Source organism: Lygodium microphyllum, chromosome 10 (genome assembly GCF_053477565.2).
Source record: "Lygodium microphyllum isolate KBCC chromosome 10, Lygodium_microphyllum_v1.1.10, whole genome shotgun sequence".
NCBI classification, from domain to species: domain Eukaryota; kingdom Viridiplantae; phylum Streptophyta; class Polypodiopsida; order Schizaeales; family Lygodiaceae; genus Lygodium; species Lygodium microphyllum.
This window is the reverse complement of record NC_141144.1, coordinates 71332774-71352925: the sequence shown is the minus strand read 5'-3', so window position 1 is coordinate 71352925 and position 20152 is coordinate 71332774. Positions and strand designations below refer to the sequence as shown.

The window sequence follows — 20152 nt, the reverse complement described above, 5'->3', positions numbered from 1 at the left end:
CAGGTTTATGGATTTCGTTGGCAGTAGGCCTAGATGCTTGCAGATGGATTATGAGAGTTCTGCTTTCTCTCCCAGCTTTCAGTCCTATTGTCAGCAGTATGGCATTCACTTCTTATGCCCACAGTATTATGGAATTGCTCATGGCATGTGCCTGACCTTACAGGCGAAGGTTGCTGCTATGCTTACCACAGCTAGATTGTCTTATGGCTTTTGGGCTGAGGCCCTTATGACAACAGTCTACTTGGTTAATAGAATATCGTGCTTGACTTTGGACGGTATTACACTGCATGAGGCATGGAGTGGTATGAGACCCTCCTATGATCACTTGAGGATATTTGGCTGCCAGGCCACTGTTAGTATGCCATATGAGCCTATGTCACGCAGATGTCTTCTCCTTGGTTATGGAGATGGTGACTTTATGGCTTACAATTTTTGGGATTTGGATGCCTAGAAGGTCCTACGCAGCCGTCATGATGTCTTTTATGAGACGCAGACACCTCTTAGGCCTCATGATGCGCGTTCAATGTGCTTTATGGTTGATTCTACAGCCATACGTCAATCTTCCGCTTCGCTGAGACCGCATACTGTCTTGAGACCCCATCCGACTTGTGTCCGGGATGCTGGCCCTCTTTCAGTGATTGACTCTGGAGAGTTTGGATCCTCTCCACTGTCTTGTATCCACCACACTGATGCTATGCGCTACTCTGATGATGATGCTTTATAGCTGTGCACTTATGAGTTTTGTTGCTTGCTTCATGGGAAGCAGTCATGGATTGCTCTATTGTCTAGAGCTATGGGATCGCTTATCTCCTGGATGTCATGGACTCAGGGATGCTTGACTCTTCTTGTGAGGAGGTTCCCACCACTTATTGCACATCTCACTTTTCGATTGGGCGTTGGGTGAGATGTCATGATTCCTCAGCTTATCTCTTTTCTTTTGTTTTGTTTTTTCACTCCCAGGCCCATTGGCATTTTAGTGGGAGGTTGTTGGGGTAAAAGGCCCTTGGGCCTGCCTGTGTACAATGACTGCCCATATTCTTTATTCATATATATATATATGAAAGTGCAATAAGGCTGTCATAACATTGTTGACAGCACCTACATTGTGTGTGCTCTTCTCTCTTGTGTCTCATGCATCCCTTTCATAAAACAACCACAATACATCTTTGACATGTGTCATAACCCTCAAGGGTCAATGCAGAGACATAGAGGCATCAACAATTGCTCAAACAACTAGTGGAAGTACTAGACAAGCTTCTTACAGGATGTAACCAACCAATCAATTGTATAACTAGTAGAAAATTTGTCCAAAACTAAGCATTCAATGCTCATAACTAGATACAAGTGAGCTCACAATTATGTGGCACTAGCCAAGCATTAGTAGGTGCAAATACATACTTCAATGCTACATCAAGAGTGCTTTTAGTCACTACCAATGTAGGATAGCCATTAGGGACAATTTGAGCTGCTATCCACTCAGATTTTAAACAATTTTCAAATTTGCAAATGCTCTTTTATGGATACTCCATGAGCTTGAGAGGGTCCAAGAAATAGCCACCAGTAGTCCCAAGATATCATGTATATATTGAGCATAAGTTGTGTTTCCCATATAGCCTATTATCTTGCCAAATAAGGATCAATAACCAATCACAAACATGCCATACCTGCTACTACAAATGGTCTAATGTGGTGCCTAATATCAAGTCAATGATAAGCACTCAATAGTGCCAGACATGCCCCATACATTAGTCCACAACAATCATCATGTGCATTAGTTTATGCTGCCCATTTTCCATTACATAAACTAGGTGCAAATTTGATGCAACCACACTGAATCATTTGTTGAATATGTTGCTATAAGTGAGGGCTTTGATGCTCATGTTCATGTGCTCCACCATGCACCTAATAGCATAGACTTGTGATAGGTAAGTGGTCAAGTATGAACCAATGCATTCAATCAAGTCACACTGCTTAAAAACATGTGCCATTATGCTGAAAGTATGCATACTTGTTGTTGTCATTCATGATGTCAATGATCATTGTCAAAAGCTCCATTACATGCCAACGCATCTTGCCTACAAGCCTCAATAGGCTTTGATCACTATGTAGAAGGTATACTTCAAACACATACCGAGCTCTTGAACTATGGCTATTAGCACTCCACAAGACAAGTCCTTCACTACACACAAGTCTCTACATTCATAGCGGAGGAGAAATATAGATAAAGACATGTAGCTGCAATAGAGAGCAGTGTACTCTCATGTTACCATTATTCATTTATGTGTTACACACTTATTCTACAACCATAATGTAAAAGATAGGTCTAGCAATTGACATGATTAACTAACTAGGGTTAAACTATCTGACTTATTTAAGACATGCACATGTCTAGTCTAGCTAAGCTACAGCTCTCTAGTGTCAGTGATGGTGACATAGATGAGCTTGAATCTCAATAAATCGGAGTCTAGCTAATCTACAACTCTCTAGTGTTAGTGATAGTGACATAGAAGAGCTTGAATCTCAAAAAATTGAAGTGGTATGATGGAGAAAAAATAGATAGGGAGAAGGAGAAGATGATTTTGTAATCATAATGGAAGGATAAATCTATTAAGGAGATCATTATGGAGCTCTAATCCCATTGAATTGCGGTGATCTCTCTCTCTCTCTCTCTATATGTATATATATGTATATATATATAGAGAGAGAGAATGAAAGATCAATGTTCAAGCTTGACCAAAGGCTACTTATATAACCCTAAATGATGGCATTTTGGTGCATGGTGAGGGGAGGATATACCCAAGATGCGTGCACAACTGTTTTGACTGGTTTGCATGGGGAGTGTCTAGAGTTCCAACTCCTCTCCTTCTTCATGTTTTATGTGGGTGGGTTGATGGAGATCTCTAGCTTTTCCTTACTAGAGAGCGGCTTGCCAAAGGGTTGAGGTAGAGTCCTCCTTTTCTTGTGTTCATGTCTACTCCCACCTTATGGAGATAATCAAGTTCTTTCCATTGTCGTGTTCTCCTTAGTGTGCATGGTGGTTGCTTGATCCAAACAATGGGTGGGAGAAAGGGATAATCAATTTAAATTTTTTTACTTAAACAATAAGGCCTTTGTCATTATTAGTCTCTAAGGTTTTATTTTTCCAAGTTTCCACAAGGCCCCCTTTCACATACTAACCCTTGAGCTTATATACATGCACTTATCTTGATTAAATTTTGGGTGTTGTTATAGCTATGTGTTTTCATACAAAACTTACAAACAAAAATATTCTAAAAATGATGCTTAGAAATGTGTACACATGACAAAAGATAGTGCCAAGTTTTCATTTCTTGGCATAAGAGATATCATATGTAAATAGAGATAATGAATTTAAAAATGTTTAATTAAACAATAATCCATTTGTCATTATTATTCTCTAAGGTTTTATTTTTTTCCACCTTCCCCACAAGGTCCCCTTTCACATACTAACTCTTGAGCTTACACAGATGGTGTTACACTTGATTAAATTTCAACTATTCTTATAGTTGCATGTTTTCGTAAGGATATAACATGCAAAATTTTAGAACAAGGGTGCTTAGAAATGTGTACACATAATAAAATATAGTGCATTGGCATAAGTGATATCATATGTACATTATGAATAGTTATTCTATTTAGATATAGTACAATGGACAAGTGGTTGCTTAGACACATGCATATGCATGTTTGAATGGCACTTTAAATAGTTATAGACATGGTCCTCTCTCTCTCTCTCTCTCTCTCTCTCTCTCTCTCTCTCTCTCTCTCTCTCTCTCTCTCTCTCTCTCTCTCTCTCTCTCTCTCTCTCTCTCTCTCTCTCTCTCTCTCTCTCTCTCTCTCTCTCTCTCTCTCTCTCTCTCTCTCTCTCTCTCTCTCTCTCTCTCTCTCTCCCCACTATTGGCTAAAACACAAGCAAAAGAATTGAGAAGAGAATATGCTTTGTTACAGGATCATTCTATTGTTGCCATATAAGTTCATCATCCTTCTTCTTGCATCGATATTCCTTTTGAAAAAGTATCACTTAAATATGAAGATATTTCCACATTAATGGAACAATTAATATATGTCAAAAAGGTTATGACATGCACACATAAGTGAAAACTTAGATATTTCCACATTAATGGAACAATTAATATATGTCAAAAAGGTTGTGACATGCACACATAAGTGGAAACTTAGATATTTCCACATTAATGGAACAATTAATATATGTCAAAAAGGTTGTGACATGCACACATAAGTGAAAACTTAGACGTGATGTGTGTAATGCATAGAACATGTAAGCATCATAAATGCTCTAGACCTTAGTATCTCAAAAATAAAGATGCATTTTTAGCTTGATCTCTAAGATAATTATTGGGCAAAGTGTTTCCTTTCCACCTAGACAAAATAGATCTAAAGTGGATGCCATTGTCTCCTTGACAAAGACAAAGCACTTGCACTATGTGGCAACCTCCAAGTATGTTTCATGTGTCTCTATCTCAAATAAAGATAGATACACAAGGATGCTTCAACTAGTATCACTACACCCAAAAAAGTGAAACATACAAGTATGTTGATGTGGCAACAACATTAAATAAGAAGTTTCCTTTGCAATCTAGTGAACATCACATACATTTCTCTCTTAGTGGAAGCTATTCATGATCAGTGCTCACGAAAAGCTTTTTTCCCATCCAATGGAAAAAAGGAGCAGGCTTCACCCCAACTGGTTTTGGGAGGAAAATAGCCAGTTTTATAACTAAAATGCTAGAAAAGTAGCCGGTTTTCGTCAAGACAAGCTTCAATTTCATCCGGTTTTTTAAGAATCTTGCCTGGAAAAAATACATTAAAGGACAGTTTTCTACGAGCACTGTTCATGATCATCAAGGTAGTAAAAAGTGCACATGTTTTAGTTGTTCTCAATAACTGTAAATGGTGATCATGATGTAGAGCTACCCCTCTTGGTTTCAAGTTTCCACAAAGGACTATGCAAGCCATTAAAGGCACATGAACATGCGAAAGCATTTGTACAAAATGGAATATATGTTAATAAAGGCATATAATGCTAAACTATGATATGCCAACTTCATTAATTGTAGTGATAGGGATTGTTCATGTGAGTTATACGTTCAAAGGTGACTTGAAACCAATTGAAATTGTCTAAATTACATGGGATGATAGATGTTTTATAGTTGATAGTTGATTGAAGAAAGCCTTGGAAAGAGGAAGTGCTAACTAAAGCATTGAGCTTTTCCAATTTCGCCAATGCCTTTGAAGTATCCCAAAATGGGATCCATCATGGAATGCAAAACGTTATCTATTCCAAAATGGATTTTATTTCTTCAATGCCAAATGGAAAATGGAAAAAACCTTAAAGTCACCTATTCCTGCATAGTTCGGCATGAAATTTGGGTTTGTCTAACATAAGAAAACTAGCTAATAGCCATATCAAGGGATAAAGTGAAAATTGGAGCAATGATAGGAACTAATAAAGGAAAGCAAAAGCAAAGACATGCACAGCAATAATTATATACTCCAAAATGGGAGGATTTGTACATTGCATTGCAAAGATAAGATTTCTTAATAAACCCATTGTTTACATATAGATTATGCTTCTTCATTAAGTCTTCATTAGTTAAAATAAGAAATATAATTATCAGCCTTCAAGAATGAGATTTTATGAGGGGCATGTGCAACTTCAAAAGGATACATAAAATTTTGAAAATCATTTGATATGTTAAGCATTGTATCAATGGAAGTAGTGAAAGCTAGCATATTTCTCTCCATCTTCGATAATGTGCAGTGCAATGCAATTTGTGAGGTTGAAAAGAACTACGTGAATTTGCAACCAATGTTGCTAGTGATCCCATAATAGTGAATGAACACATAAAATTTTGGACATCACTTGCTTAATAACTCCATCTAACACAAATGAAAACTAGGACCAGTATTGGCTATTTTTTAGACTTTAAGAACACAATAAAAAGTCTAGTAGATACAATGCTACATGCTAGGGACAAAAAGGATATTATATTCTATTTGATAAGTATTTATCGTTCAACTTGAGGTCATGAGTCTTACATTTTCCTATAGTCTTAATGACTTTTTTATTATACAACATATTTCATTATAGCATATGGAACATGCTTTGCTCAAAATTGAGAGCATGGATAAATCACATTGCCAAGTGAGAATATTCTGCTTTAGAACCACAAGATGTAGTGGTGGGTTAACAAAAGAAAATTTAGCATACAATATGTTCGATTTAAAAAAACTAAATATATGAAAACATAGAATGTTCCAATACTAAGTATGAAGTTTCTCATGGGGGTTGGCAAGGTTGATGAGTTTGATTATTGCGGTATTTATGTAGCTTTGTGAATTCATTATGGTATGTATGTGCAATAGATGGAATTTGTTTTTATTTATACATAGGTTGTTGATACACCTTGGTCTTGGGCATCCACTAGTCATAAAAATTAGGGTTATATTGAAGTTATTTTAAGAGGATTAAGGTCAAATAGGTAGCATGCTAAGATGTAGATATATGTGATGATGTTTGATAGCAAATTGCTCCAAAGTAACTAGTTATGTGCAGTTCCTCTTCATGTAGAACCTTGTCGAGTAGTGTGGGTGATGTTGAAAATTTGGTAGAGATTCTTTCTTGCAAGAGTTATCAACCTTAGAGAAGTGGTTTCACAATACACTAAGTCATATTGGAGTATTTTCATTGCACAATGCTACTTAGCATTCATTGTGAGGTAATTGCTATCACAAGTGATCTTGGTCCTATGGGTATAGCACTCTCTCACTTAATTTTTTGCTAGAGATTGTTTATCTTAGGCTATTCATTGATTTTTCTAACATACACATAGGATGGAAGGACTCAAAGTGCTTTCGCATCATTTTTTGTTAGGGCCTTTGAAAGTTCATCTTGGATTGGATAAAGATTATTCGGAAAATGATTATGTTCGATTGCTTTCCTAAAATATGTTTGAAATAGAAAGAACGGTTTGTTATGGACGTTTTCTTTCTTATGCCTCTAATATAAAAGGAACCAAGCATCTCAAACTATTTCATGGCTACATGAGGATATTCCAATGAGATGCAAGAAGAATGACCATTGACCACCCCATGCCGATTGAGTCCAAGGTCAAGCGACCCAAGGTTTTGACCTTGTTTCCCCTATGAGGTAGAGTTGAAGCTCCCTAAGTCAATTAAATCCATGAATCTCTAACAGTTTGGATGGCATTAGTTGGGCTCTTGAGTTTTGGCCATCTACAAAGAGGTACCCTTTTTGAGACCATCAAGGGGAGTACCTCATAGCATTAGATTGCATCATGGGTTAGAAGATATTACATCATGAGCCAAATCCCTAAACTTAAGATTGTGCATTAGGTATACAACCAAGTAAAATGGACCATTAGGTTTAGTGTTGCGCATGTGATAGCTAAGGAAACAAGGTTTAAGTTCTTAAATTGCATTGGAATTGTCTCAACCTCCAAACTTTTAGTGAATTTAGTGGATACGAAGGAGATTCCTCCATGATGTCTTAGAGATCGAGTCTCTTTCACTTCTTCAGCAAACCACTTGACCATCTCTTCTAGATTTCCTCACTTCATGTTGGGACCACATATATGTTCAAAATAAGCCCACATGCATACCTACCAAGGGATGCTTAAAACATAAAAAGACATAAGTTTTCTTTAACTACCAAAGAGGATGCATGCATGGGACACCAACTCCCTATTCCAAGAAAATTTTCATATTATAGTTACCCTTCTTGGTGCTTTTTCCATTTTAGTACTACATGATACTTAGTTGCCCAAATTATGTGGCCTCCCCCCCTAAATTACTCTTGAAAATGATCCAAACCATCTTACCGTGACTCATATCATGTCATGCTCAATGATTGCATTCTCAAGTCTTTTTAGCATAGATGTTATGGCTATGGTTTCAACTATCTCAGATATTTGACATCATGGTACTCGTGCATGAATTCATGAAAAACTCACACTTGCATGCTTATTCCACATCCTTTCCATATCAAGCAAAGGGTCACTACTAAGATTAATAGATTTCCTTTGCATTGAATAAGGTGTTTGGCATAAGTTTTGTTTAGTCAAATGCATGCCATCCACATCATGATCAATGGGGGTCTGATGCATGTCACCCACATCACGTCCAATGGGGTTACACGTTACTGGTTTTTTAGCATATGATTCATCCTCCATAGTGATGTTATCTATGTGGTTTCTATCTATGTTGAAATCTCACAAGTGCTTGGTTTCCCGCCCCTTGTTCACCTCAAGAAGATTTATCACACTTTGATGTGACATGAGAAAAACATGAATTCACCATCTAGCCATCATCTCATATAGATCCAATCCTATTGTTCTGGGGATCCTCCATATTATATATAGTAGATCTCCACCCAATGATTAGTTCCATTCACCTTTCAATCAAATTAGACTCCCTTGAACCCAACCCATGTATGGCTTGAACTAATCACCTTGTGCACATCAACAACCGACCATCACATTGTGTTCAACTTGAAGAAGTCATTACACTTTCTTCGTATGATGATTGTATGGTGCATTGATCGGACCAATGCATGTCATGTGCATCTCATTTAACGGTCTCAAGACAAGATACTCAAGATATTTGAATTCATAATTAGGACAACATTTTTCCTCCTAGAAAGCTACAAATTCAAGCTTGTGCCTTCTCACAAACTCAAAAGTTTGATCCATTGATCAAGAAATGATAGTACGAGATCATATACACCTTACAAAAGTAAAAGCTATGGGTAATGGAAGTGAAGCCTTATAGGCTTCAAATAGATTAATTGGATAGGGAGGCATGATGATGTTTAAGCAATTAACTCTCACCCATCAAGAAGCTCGGAACAATCAAACACATTTGTGAAGGATGGGCATTACCTCTACAAGGGTCTATGTTTCTTCAAAGAATATTAAGAAGCTAGCTCTCACCACCCGCAAGAAAGTGGGAAGTGGGAAGAATCAAACATATTTGTGGAGGGCCCTTTACCCCCCCCCCCCCTCCGAAAGGGGTGAGGGCCTAAGTTTGTTGAGAGAGACGTTTGGGGGGGGGGGGGGGGGGGGGGGGGGGGGGCAAGGGTATTTACAACCATAGTATATTGCATTGGTTTTAATTTAGTATGATAAAGTAATTAATATTCTTATGTTAATGCCAATTAGGGGTCCCAAAAACTTTAGCGCAACATAGTATATTGCATTGGTTTTAATTAAGTATGATAAAGTAATTAATATTCTTATGTTAGTATGATAAACTTTAAAGGGTATTTACAACCATAGTATATTGCATTGGTTTTAATTTAGTATGATAAAGTAATTAATATTCTTATGTTAATGCCAATTAGGGGTCCCAAAAACTTTAGCGCAACATTCTCGCTTGTTCGAGAGATATACCGGCTTGGCGGGGGGGGGGGGGGGGGGGGGGTGTCGGTGGGTTTGTTTTCCTCTTCGACTCTCAAGCATTTATTATGCATAAACGGTTTCCCCCTACGCTCTCGGATTCTTATAAATAGCCCCACCCATAGCCCACCACACCGGTAATATAGTTTTTTTCTTTCTTTTTTTAAGGACCCTCTGAAATTGTAAAGTAATTTTTAAAATCATAAAGGGACAAATAAAAAGTTAGCTAGACAGCTTCCAACCAAAGCAATATTACCATCAAGCCAATTCTTTTTTTTTTTTTTAATGTGTGTTTCTTTCTAAATAAAACATATCCTATCCCTTTTAAGTTGCCCAATGAGATCATTCTTATTCTCACTTATGTGACCCACACATGCAGATGGGATACATTTACAATGCAAAGAATCTAGACCCTTTCTACCAAAGAGCATTTCCTACATAAGTTTGTGTTAGCACCCTTTAGGGCCCAATGTTTTTCCCCTCTGCTCCACCTACCCGTTGGTCTGCGCGAATTGTAATCTTTGGCTTATTGTTGTTTCTTGAGTGTTTCTCCTCTAACTGAGTGGCTGTGAAGATACTAGATCTTTAACTAAGTGGTTGTGAAGATACTAGATCTTCAAAAAGTAATCTTGCTTCATCTCCCTTTATATAAGCTCGAAATGTTGAACTCTTGGCCACACTTTGATTGAGAAGAAATATGCATTACATATGCTAAAAAGCAAGGAATAATCAACACTATAATAGGAAGTATTAACCGCCTTGTCTCACCTTATCTACAACAAACAGTTGGCAGGAGAAGTTGGGTGTTTTGAGTTTAGATCTTGATTTTTTTAAAAATTATACATGCATATTGATATGTAGCATTGTATAAAAGACTTACTATGTCCTACTAGCATTTTATGAAAGGCCTACTATGCCCTAACCCATGGGATGAGACCTTTCTTCCAACGTCTATTATCACCTCTCTCTCTCTCTCTCTCTCTCTCTCTCTCTCTCTTTGACAATAGGAAATACTTAAACTAGGAGGTCCTCTTCATTGCCACATCAAAAGGGAGGTTCTAGCCACATATATAATCTATAGCATGCTCTCATGTGCTAAAGCTTGATTTTTCATAGCCAAATATATAATCTATACCATGTTGTCATGTGCTAAACCTTGATTTTTCATGTGCTTTATGTAAAACATCCATCAAACACTAGAGAATTAGCTTCAATAATAATTACATGCACTACATGTAAAAGAATACAATCATGCTCTCTTGAAAATTTTCAATGAGAAAAAGGAAGGACCAAATAACCCTAATTTATACCATTGTGCACCTTGATTGATAGCCTCAAGATGGTGTAGTCATTGTGTGCACTATATGTGGGAGCATGATTTATGTGGTGCAAGAATTCAAAAATTTGTTCCTATATGGTCTACGAGTGTTATGGTCAGGTTCATGAGGTAAAGGCCTTCGAGTAAGAAATCCTACCAAAGCAATATTCATTTTGTCAAAGCACAAGCCATGCACATCCTAGGTGATGGGACTAATTTTATTGGAGGCTCCAACCATGTCCATATAAGATTTAGGGAAATCTTCTTTCATCCACTACTCCATCCAATATTACATAGATGTTTTGGTCAACTAGAGGTTTCCTTTCTCTCTACAAGGTTTTGCTCTGATACCTTATTTCCGAGTCTTGCTAGTAGGCTTACTATTCTCTTTGCACACCAAGGCCTTCCTTTGCCAAGAGTGTGTGTGTCTACCGAGCTAAAGCTCCCACGCTAAAAAGTCTTAAGCTTAAGTGATTTGCTACTCTTAGTTTATCTTTACTTCAAGAAGCATAAACATCCTAATATCCTCTCTACTCATATTGGGAGAGGAACCATCTCTAATGCCGATAAAATGTGCATGAGCTAGTATAGCTTGATGTAAATCACTGCTATCCCAAGTGCTTTGGCTAGGAAAAGTACTTGGGACTACAAATCAAACTGTCAGTAAATTCCATGTCCAGACTCCAAGGTCTAGATTTAGTCATTCAACTATTCAAATCAAGGGAAAATGCCATTTGAGCATTTGAAAGTTAATTTATAAAACATGATGTACCATGTCAACATACAAACCAAAATTTCATATCTTTTTTGTTGACATGAAATATAATTGTCAGTTGTAGTGAACATTGCAGCCCTTCCTCCTCCTGCTTGTGTGCTTGATACCTTCTTTGCAAAATGACTAGCCACCTGCTCCTTCAGGACAGAAATGGGCTGCAAAGCAGATTTGACCTCTAATTATAGCTCTGGACTGAAGTAGCCCTAGATCACCTCTCTAACCCCTCCTCACTGGGAGACTGACCCATGAAGTAAAAGAATAAAGCTGGCACAAAATAGCAAGCACACTTCTGCTTGGGATTGGATAGAGAGAGAGCATCCCCAGGACTATCTGCGCCTTCAAGACTGGACTTCTCTCGCTCATTATTGAAGTTTCAGACAAATTCCCAATATAACTCCCACATTGTGAACTACGACAGCATCATGAGGAAGGGGCTGATAGCCCCCTGCCCCCAACTGCACCTAGCTAGGTCTGCAATCCCTCCCTTGCCGAAGTTAGTGATGTTGAACATCATAGGGAAAAACAAAGGAAAATGGCTTCTTTTCCCACATGGGAAAATGCCTAAAACTTGGTATGTATAGATGCTCAAGGCCTCCTGTAGAATCTGTTCAACAAACATCCTCCATATCCTATTGAGAGCCTTCGACAATGCCAACATAGTCCACACTCATACTGTCACTGCTGCATCTCCGAGACTTGGCAGCAGAGCCCTGATCTGAGGCATCATTGCCCTTGGGGAGGTGCCTGCCCTATGAGGCACCCTGCATGCAGAGACCACCTGCAAGATCCTCTCTCACATTACAGACAAACGATTTTTAATAATTGACCTTCATTCTTGGCAATAAGGCAACCAACCTGACAAGGATTCTAAGAAGCAGTGAAAACACACAGAATTGGTCCTTTGCAAACCGATCCTTGATGATGAGCATGCACACAATTGATTCCACAGATCTTGCTGCATTACCCATAAACATAGTTGCACTCGTACTCATATAATTGGGATTCCACACGCATAAAAACCATAAGAAATCAAGGAGTATGGTAAACATTTCATTCATATACTCCTTAAAATTTTGAATAAGATATCAGGGCAACTTATGCTTCAGGACCGTGGTCTGAATCATACTCCAATCATATATCCACGCCCATTTGTGTATGTGGTATCTCAGAGCGACTTATGAATCGGTGTCAGTCTAAATCATACTCCATTCATACTTTCATGCCCATCTCCATATAAGCATCTCCATATAAGCGTATGGGGAAAACTGTGATCATTATATAAAAATTGAAGTCTAATTGACCAGCACACCAAAGGATAACAATTATTAGAGGCTTCCCGAATGTTTTATATATTCTATAACTAAGTTTATACATGAAACATCTGAGAACCAACTGAATGTACTTATTACTGTCTATATATATTCAATTAACACAATCCCATTTACATCAAAATACTTTCACTTCTGTCACAGATTGGTGCTTTTTCCCAAGGGTTGATGCTTGGCTAATTACTCAAGCCTTTTGGGCACAAGAGGTGAGAAGGTGATCCAGTATATAAAAGAAAAAAAAACAAGCCCAAAAAATATATTAAGATGAAAAAAAAAAAGAATTACAATGCTTGCTTTCAGGAAAATGCTCCTGTGCATTTTGAGGCATTGGGGCAATGAAAAAATTGCCTGATATATATTTTGCAATATCAGGGCACTGTGGAGACTTTGGGGTGGAGACATATTGGCATATCATATGTACAGTTCCAAAGTGACTTTGGAGTGGTGAGATTTTGGCTCTGTAAGATCAGAGCACTAACAGATCCCAACAATATGAGTAATATAGGTATATTTTACAAGAAATAGGTTAGTTGCTCCTTCTTCCTGCTGCCACCTTCACCATACAGTTCATTCCATTCCTTCAGTTCAGCCATTCCAGCACCTCCTGCTGCAAAGCTACTGGAAACCTGCTCAACAACATCCACAATATTTAAGTACTGAGGTGTCTAGTACTTCATTATCCTTCCAAATTGCTGGATATTAAAATTACAATTCTAAAGGTAGCAATTAGGTGTTTAGTCCTTATCTTTGCAGATTGTATGGCTATATTTTCATTGCAGATTGTAAACATTGAGGTGTCTATCAATTATCCTTGCAAATTGTGCAAAATTTTAGGTATTTTGGTGCCTTGGAAGCAGAAGAAAAGTGAGAGACACTATCTGAAACTGAAACTGACCTGATTTTTAGCTTGCTTCATGTCTTCCATGTTAACAGGCCGCATAGATAGCCCAGAAGTCTCTGGCTTGTCAGAAACAACTGAATCCCCTTCCGGAGCAGGTGCTTTTGAATCCTTCTCCTTTGTAGTTTGTTCCTTTTGTTGTAATTCTTGCTCTTTCTTCATCAACTCTCTAAGAGGCCGGTAGGCAGCCACTGTGCACAAATTCTACACAAGCACCCACACACAACTTGTTAGACCAATCTCTGAGGAAAGCCACTTGTCAACAAAAAGACATGAAACAAGGCTAGTCAATTACCCTCAAGTCACTTCCTGAAAATCCTTCTGTCATAGTTGCAAGTTCAGAAAAGTCGACATCATCAGAGATAGATTCCTTAGCAAGAATCGTTCTAAGAATCCTTTCCCTGTTGTCTTTATCAGGTAGGCCTACCATAATCCTGCCATGACCAAACCAGACAGATCCAATTAGTACATGCCAAAGCTTTTTGGAAATAACAAGATATCAGGCACATAAAATAAAATGACAGAATTCCAATGCTTTGGCATCACAATGACATGAGCAAATTGAAGCTGTGATGTACCTTCTCTCGAATCTGCGGATAATTGCATCGTCGAGATCAAAAGGCCGATTTGTTGCAGCCAGAACGAGAACACGCTCTCCAGCCTTGGTAAGAAGCCCATCCCAATGTGCCATAAACTCATTCTTTATCTTCCTCATAGCCTCATGTTCACCAACTCTTGACCTTTGCCCTAGCATACTGTCCACCTGCCAACACAACAGTCTCCTTTTCAGCTCTGCATCTCTCAATCTGGTACCAGAGCTAACTAAAGAAACAAAACTTGTGGAGTATACAAACAAAGTTCAACACTAAGAGCATCATAGAGCAACAAAAATAGCACACCTCATCAATAAATATGACAGTGGGAGCAACTTTTGCTGCAAGAGTGAACAAGGCTCTTACATTCTTCTCATCTTCTCCAAACCACTGTGGCACAACAAGACAAACCAATTAACCACAGACTAAGGCTTCAGCTGTGCAAGTGGTACTAATTTCAACTTCTTTACCTGCTCTTCACTACAAAGAGGACAGACATACCTTCGAAGTGATGGTTGACATGGAGACATTGATAAAGCTAGCACCAGCTTCTGTGGCAACTGCCTTTGCCAGCATTGTTTTGCCAGTGCCAGGGGGGCCAAACAGCAAAATGCCTTTGCAGGGCTGCAAGGTTGAAGGATGTCTTGGTTAAATTTTATCGACTGTAGCATGTTTTCTCAGGCAACAAGTAAGTTTTACAAGTACATCAAAGAGCCTACCTTGATCAACCCGCCTTTTGAAAACAAATCAGGTCGTCGAAGGGGCAGCATCACCAGTTCTTGTAGTGACTCCTTGACATTCTCCAAAGCACCAATGTCCTGAAAACTTACACCAATCTCACCTGCAGGAATTATCTCTGGGCGTATGCGTTTCTCAAATTCATTATCTGGCACGGTTTCCTGTTTAACCTATTAACATCAGTAATGAAAAGGCTTGGGGATTCATCTGCTTGATGCATCATATGATCTAAGACTGCCAATTGCCACAGATGTCATCTCAACATCGATGATAATGAACATGAATCATGCAGAGAGGGGGGATTGGAAATGAATAGGATGAAAATTGATGAAGGCTTGATGTGCAGAAAACGACCTTGGCAGGTGTTGAGGACTTCATATCTGAATCCCCTCCTTTGGAAGCCTCACTGTCACCAGCTTTCTTTGAGGCATCAGTCTCAACAGATTTCTTTTCCCCTTCATTCTTAGTGTCTGGGGAACTTTCAGTCTTAGTTTCCAGTAGCGCACTTGGTGGCAGCAACTCCGACTCCTTGGGGTTAGATTCCATTTGCAATTTGGCATCTTTCTTGTCCAATCGTCCAGCTTGAAACAAGCCCAATCCATGTGCCAGGCTGCCAAGGAACAAAGTTTAGGACTACTTGCATCAACAAATAGCTATGGAAGTAAAAATGGCAACCTTCAAGGCAGTATCAGTATAGTACACACCTATCTGCAGAGATCACCAGTCTTCCAGCACGGTACTGGGGCTCCTCAGTGTTTGTCAGGTGATGTGAGATTGCTGATAGTACTATCTCCTCAATATCTGTCAAACACGAAATCCCAGTTAGAGAAAAACCCTCACCCGCATGGACAAGGACCAACAAACCAAAGGAAAAGCAAAATCACTTGGAGGACACAGGTGATTTTCAACTTCATCTTCATGAATGATTTTTATAGACTACTTAAAGAAGATCTAGAAGATTAACAGGTCACAGCTAAGCAGAAAACTAGATCGAAGCTATGATGAGCATGTTCTATTAACATCAAACTGGCAGTGCAGAAAATTTAGAATGCAAAGCCAGAACAACAGAAGCTTACAGTTGCTCAGTAGAAGAGTGTCAGTGAAGCATATTGAGGCCAGATCATCACACTCCACATCATTTTCAGCTAACACCTGTGAATGTGATCATTATATAATAAACAGGAATTTAATTACATGACACAACACTGGAGCTTAAATATTGATAAGCCAATAATGAAATTGAATCTCACCTCAGAGATGTGATTCCTATTGTCTTGAGCCTGGATAGCCTTCATATCTTCTTCTAGCTGGCTCCTCCAACTGACAAGCGTTGCATTGTCTTCAGGAGGCTTGATATCAATGTTGTAAGAGAACAGAGATGCCAATTTGTCATCACTACAGCTAGCATCCTGAGAAGAAGTGTGTGTTAGGCGTGCAATAGTAATAAGCATAAGACAGGAAACTAGTCAGCTCGATCATAATAGAAACATACCTGCTCAGAGGAAGACTCCAAAATTCTGGACCCCAGAATCAACACAGGCCCAGACAGTTTCTTAACAATCTTCTGGAAAAGATTATAGGTCTTCGGACCTCTTAGCACTACTTTCTCTACATCCCTCAGATATAGAACAGTGGGCCCCGTCTCTGACAACTTCATTAGCACCTACAATGGTGGTAAGAGTACAAGCCTAGTTAGTTGGTAAGAATGTCAAAAATTCTGAAGAACAGAAACAAGGATATGCAGGCAACAGCACATTTAACTAACTTACTTTGTAAAGTGCAGTTACGAAAAGCTCGTCTTCAAAGGCCCATGAATGGGTCCTTTTCAGAGCTGAACCTGTCATCGAGCCATAAACAAAGGTCAAACCTTAATGGGATAACAAAGCCTAATCACATACCAAATACACACCCATCCAAACTACTGTAAGGAGAGCCAACACTTACCTTTTAGTTCAGAAGTCTTCTGTGATTTGGAACCTTCATCTTGAGAGAGATTTTCAATCAAACGGTGTAGCCTGCATCAGTTAACACACTAAACTGAGACCCTTTGACTCCATACTAGAAAACAGAAACACAAAATAAAACAGTTTCAGAAACCTTACCTCCCTTCCAAACCACCATTCTTCCGTCTCTGTGGCTTTGCCTTGCCTGTCAGATAAATAAGCACAACCTTCAGAAAAGCAAGCAATCTAGCAGCCAGCTAAAATAGAGGATACAAGAGTGAGGTACAAACCAGTATCATCACTGGTCTGAAGACCGACAAATCCAATCAAACGTTGAACTACTCCATTGGCTGAATTCTATGAGAAGATACAGAAGGGTAACTATAAAGAAATTTAACTTGGCAAGAAGGAAAACAAACGCACAAATATAGCTGAGTTTTTCTTACCAGAGGGTCAGTAGAATCCTTCAGTTCATTGCACTTGCTTTGCAGCTACAAAAATACCAACAGGATTAGCGGCCATAAGGAAAGATACCAACAACACGTCCAGCATGTCATAAGTTGCAAAGACCAAATTGAGATACCAATCCATGTAGACGCATACCTTCAATGAGAAATCAGTCACATCGAGAATGAGCAATTTGGCTGTGAAAAAGTGTGCCAATGCCTTTGCAAGCATCTGATGGTAGGTCTCCGCTCCTTCAAACAATGTTCCGTGCTCAAGATTAGACAAAGTCGAACTGTATGTCTATGAGAAGAGTAAGAAATACGTAAAGAACCAAAAATCTTGCAAGATAAAGAAACTTACCAGCAGGCCCTGTCAGAAGAATAGTTCGGCTTGCAGGAGACAAGTTCCTGGTGAATTTGCTATACTGTGATTGCTTGAGGTGCACGAATGCCGCATTTGTCAACATAGCCCTTGTCCGTTCACTAAAGAAACAAAAGAGGAATTGATCAAAGCAGGTGGAGATGGTTGGAGAATTTATGCAAAGTGTGAGACAACAGTCCCAGTCCACATGCTCAATCGGCCAACATGAAGAGCATAGAGTAATTGAGTGACTGCTACGCAAATGAAAACAATTGACAGCCAAATGGTCCACTGGGGAGGCCAGATTCACAATGGGTCAATAGAAGGGCAAGAATTTAACAATACCAAGGCCTAATTACAGCAAATTAGACACAGAACGACACATCAGAGAAGCTGAAAAAAAACCAAACTGAAGAGCCATGCAAAGGCCTTATAACAGCAAACTAGACAATGAATGATGCATCACAGAAGCTTTAAAAAGATTCAAATTTTGCAACGTACTTGAGGTAGTAAGGGAATTTATCGAACGTGACTGTGCTGTCAGAGCCATTGATGACGTGGGCGAGAAGCTCAAGCTCCAGGAGCTGGACAGAGGGCTCAGACGAGGAGGTGCTCCACTTGTGGAAGGTCTGGGTGCGGCCGGTGGCGAGGCCTAGACCGAGGCCGACACCCATGCCAACAGCGATGGCGGAGAGGAAGACCTGCTTCTGCTCCATTTTGGGGCTTTTTGGGTGGCTGGGTCCGGGAAGAAAGGGGGGGAAGGGAACAGGGGATCTGTGCTCTGTGGGGCTTTTGTTTTGTGGGTGAGGGTAAGGAGCAGGGAGGGTTGTGGGTCTGATCCTTTAGCAGGATTGAGAGGGGGTTCTTTCTGATGCTTGGTGGGTTTTTTTGTGGGTGGTGGCGAGGGAGCAGGGGAGAGGGTTGGGGGTTTACTCCTTTAGCATGTTTGAGATCAGGGGAAGATTGTGGGTTTGCTCCTTAGCAGAATTGAGAGGTGGGTGAGAGGGGGATCCTTCTGATAAGCCGCTGTGCTTTGTGGGGTGTGGTGGGTGGGGGGCGCAGAGAGCAGAGGAGAAGGTGGTGGGTTGCTCCGCTCCTCTACTCTGTGTTTCGTTTATGTGGGTTATAAGGACCCTTCTTCTCCTCTGAGAGAGAGAGAGAGAGAGAGAGAGAGAGAGAGAGATTGCTTGATTGTGTGCCCAGCCTGCTCTACTTCCTTGATTGCGAGGCAATTTGCGCGAAATTGTGGGAACATCGCAGCCTGCAGGGGTTGAAATAGCCCCCCGGGGCGGTGAAAAGTCGATGGGCAAGTGGGTCTGCCTGATCACACACACAACTAGTTACTGAAGACTCTCTCCAATGACTTGAATTTTGGGTAAAGTAAATTGACGAATCGGACTTTTCAAGATACTGTAAACTCGTGTTGATTCCGACTATGTCAAAAGGCCAAAAATAAAAAATAAAATTCTTTTTCCCCAATTTCAATTTTCTTGCAAAAAGATCGGATTCCAATTTCCGACATGGGCTTTTGATTATTAATTTATTTGTTTTCGAATTATTGCGGTGCACCTCGCAATATTTATACCTCCATTCTTTAATTGCAAAAAGCTTCTTTCCTTAGTCATTTTATTGTGTAAAAAATAAAAAGTTGATACCCGTAATATCTTTTTTAACTGCAAAATTCAGAATTATAAGAGGGGGGGACTCCACGTGATGGATTTAAAAATGGCAACCTAAGAGGGCTTTCCCATGGGAGGGTTCGTGACACATCTCAAAACTATCAAAAACTACGTGAAAAGAGGGGTTTCGCGCCAGAGTAGAGTTAACTAGTTAAGCATAACTTTCATAGTTGCGTGCTTCTATATTAACTAGACCCAAAAGAGATATCATTAGGGAAATGGGCCACAATTTAGAGTGTGAACAACAAAAATTGAGTGGCATTAACTGCAAAGAGGTTTACATGCGAAAGCTCTTAGAGAAGTGTGCGCTTTTAGATAGGCTTGTCATAGGCCCTTTTTGAAATAGGCATAATGCACAAAGTCATCTCTTCTCCATGCAAGCAACAAAAGGGATGTTAAAGGTCAATGGATCCTCAATGCAACCTCCTCACTGTCAAAGACATGGGTTTATTGGCTTTAGGTTGTAACAAACCTAAATGATCAACATAGTTTTGTGAAACTCACAAAATAGGCCCATATATTTCCAACTTTTGCTTTTTTTTGTCTTTGTGGATTTTGAAAAGGGTCCTTAGGAAGCCCCTCTTAGCCTTCATTATCTCACCTTCGCCAATTTCACCA

General features: G+C 39.4%; 1 protein-coding gene across 1 annotated transcript; it reads right to left on the bottom strand.

The window, feature by feature from the left end:
- Nucleotides 1-13112: 13112 nt before the first annotated feature.
- DAA1 (P-loop containing nucleoside triphosphate hydrolases superfamily protein) lies at nucleotides 13113-19113 on the bottom strand. The gene is made up of 20 exons (XM_087686420.1): nucleotides 18357-19113; nucleotides 17856-17977; nucleotides 17652-17746; nucleotides 17495-17539; nucleotides 17339-17405; nucleotides 17208-17253; nucleotides 17050-17120; nucleotides 16875-16942; nucleotides 16598-16768; nucleotides 16356-16514; nucleotides 16182-16257; nucleotides 15810-15906; nucleotides 15460-15715; nucleotides 15087-15266; nucleotides 14869-14991; nucleotides 14674-14757; nucleotides 14353-14537; nucleotides 14070-14208; nucleotides 13772-13978; nucleotides 13113-13502 (listed from the first exon to the last, which is right to left on the bottom strand). Exons 1-20 carry the CDS (start codon nucleotides 18569-18571, stop codon nucleotides 13389-13391), a joined length of 2520 nt encoding a protein of 839 aa, XP_087542546.1. The 5' UTR covers nucleotides 18572-19113; the 3' UTR covers nucleotides 13113-13388.
- Nucleotides 19114-20152: the final 1039 nt, after the last annotated feature.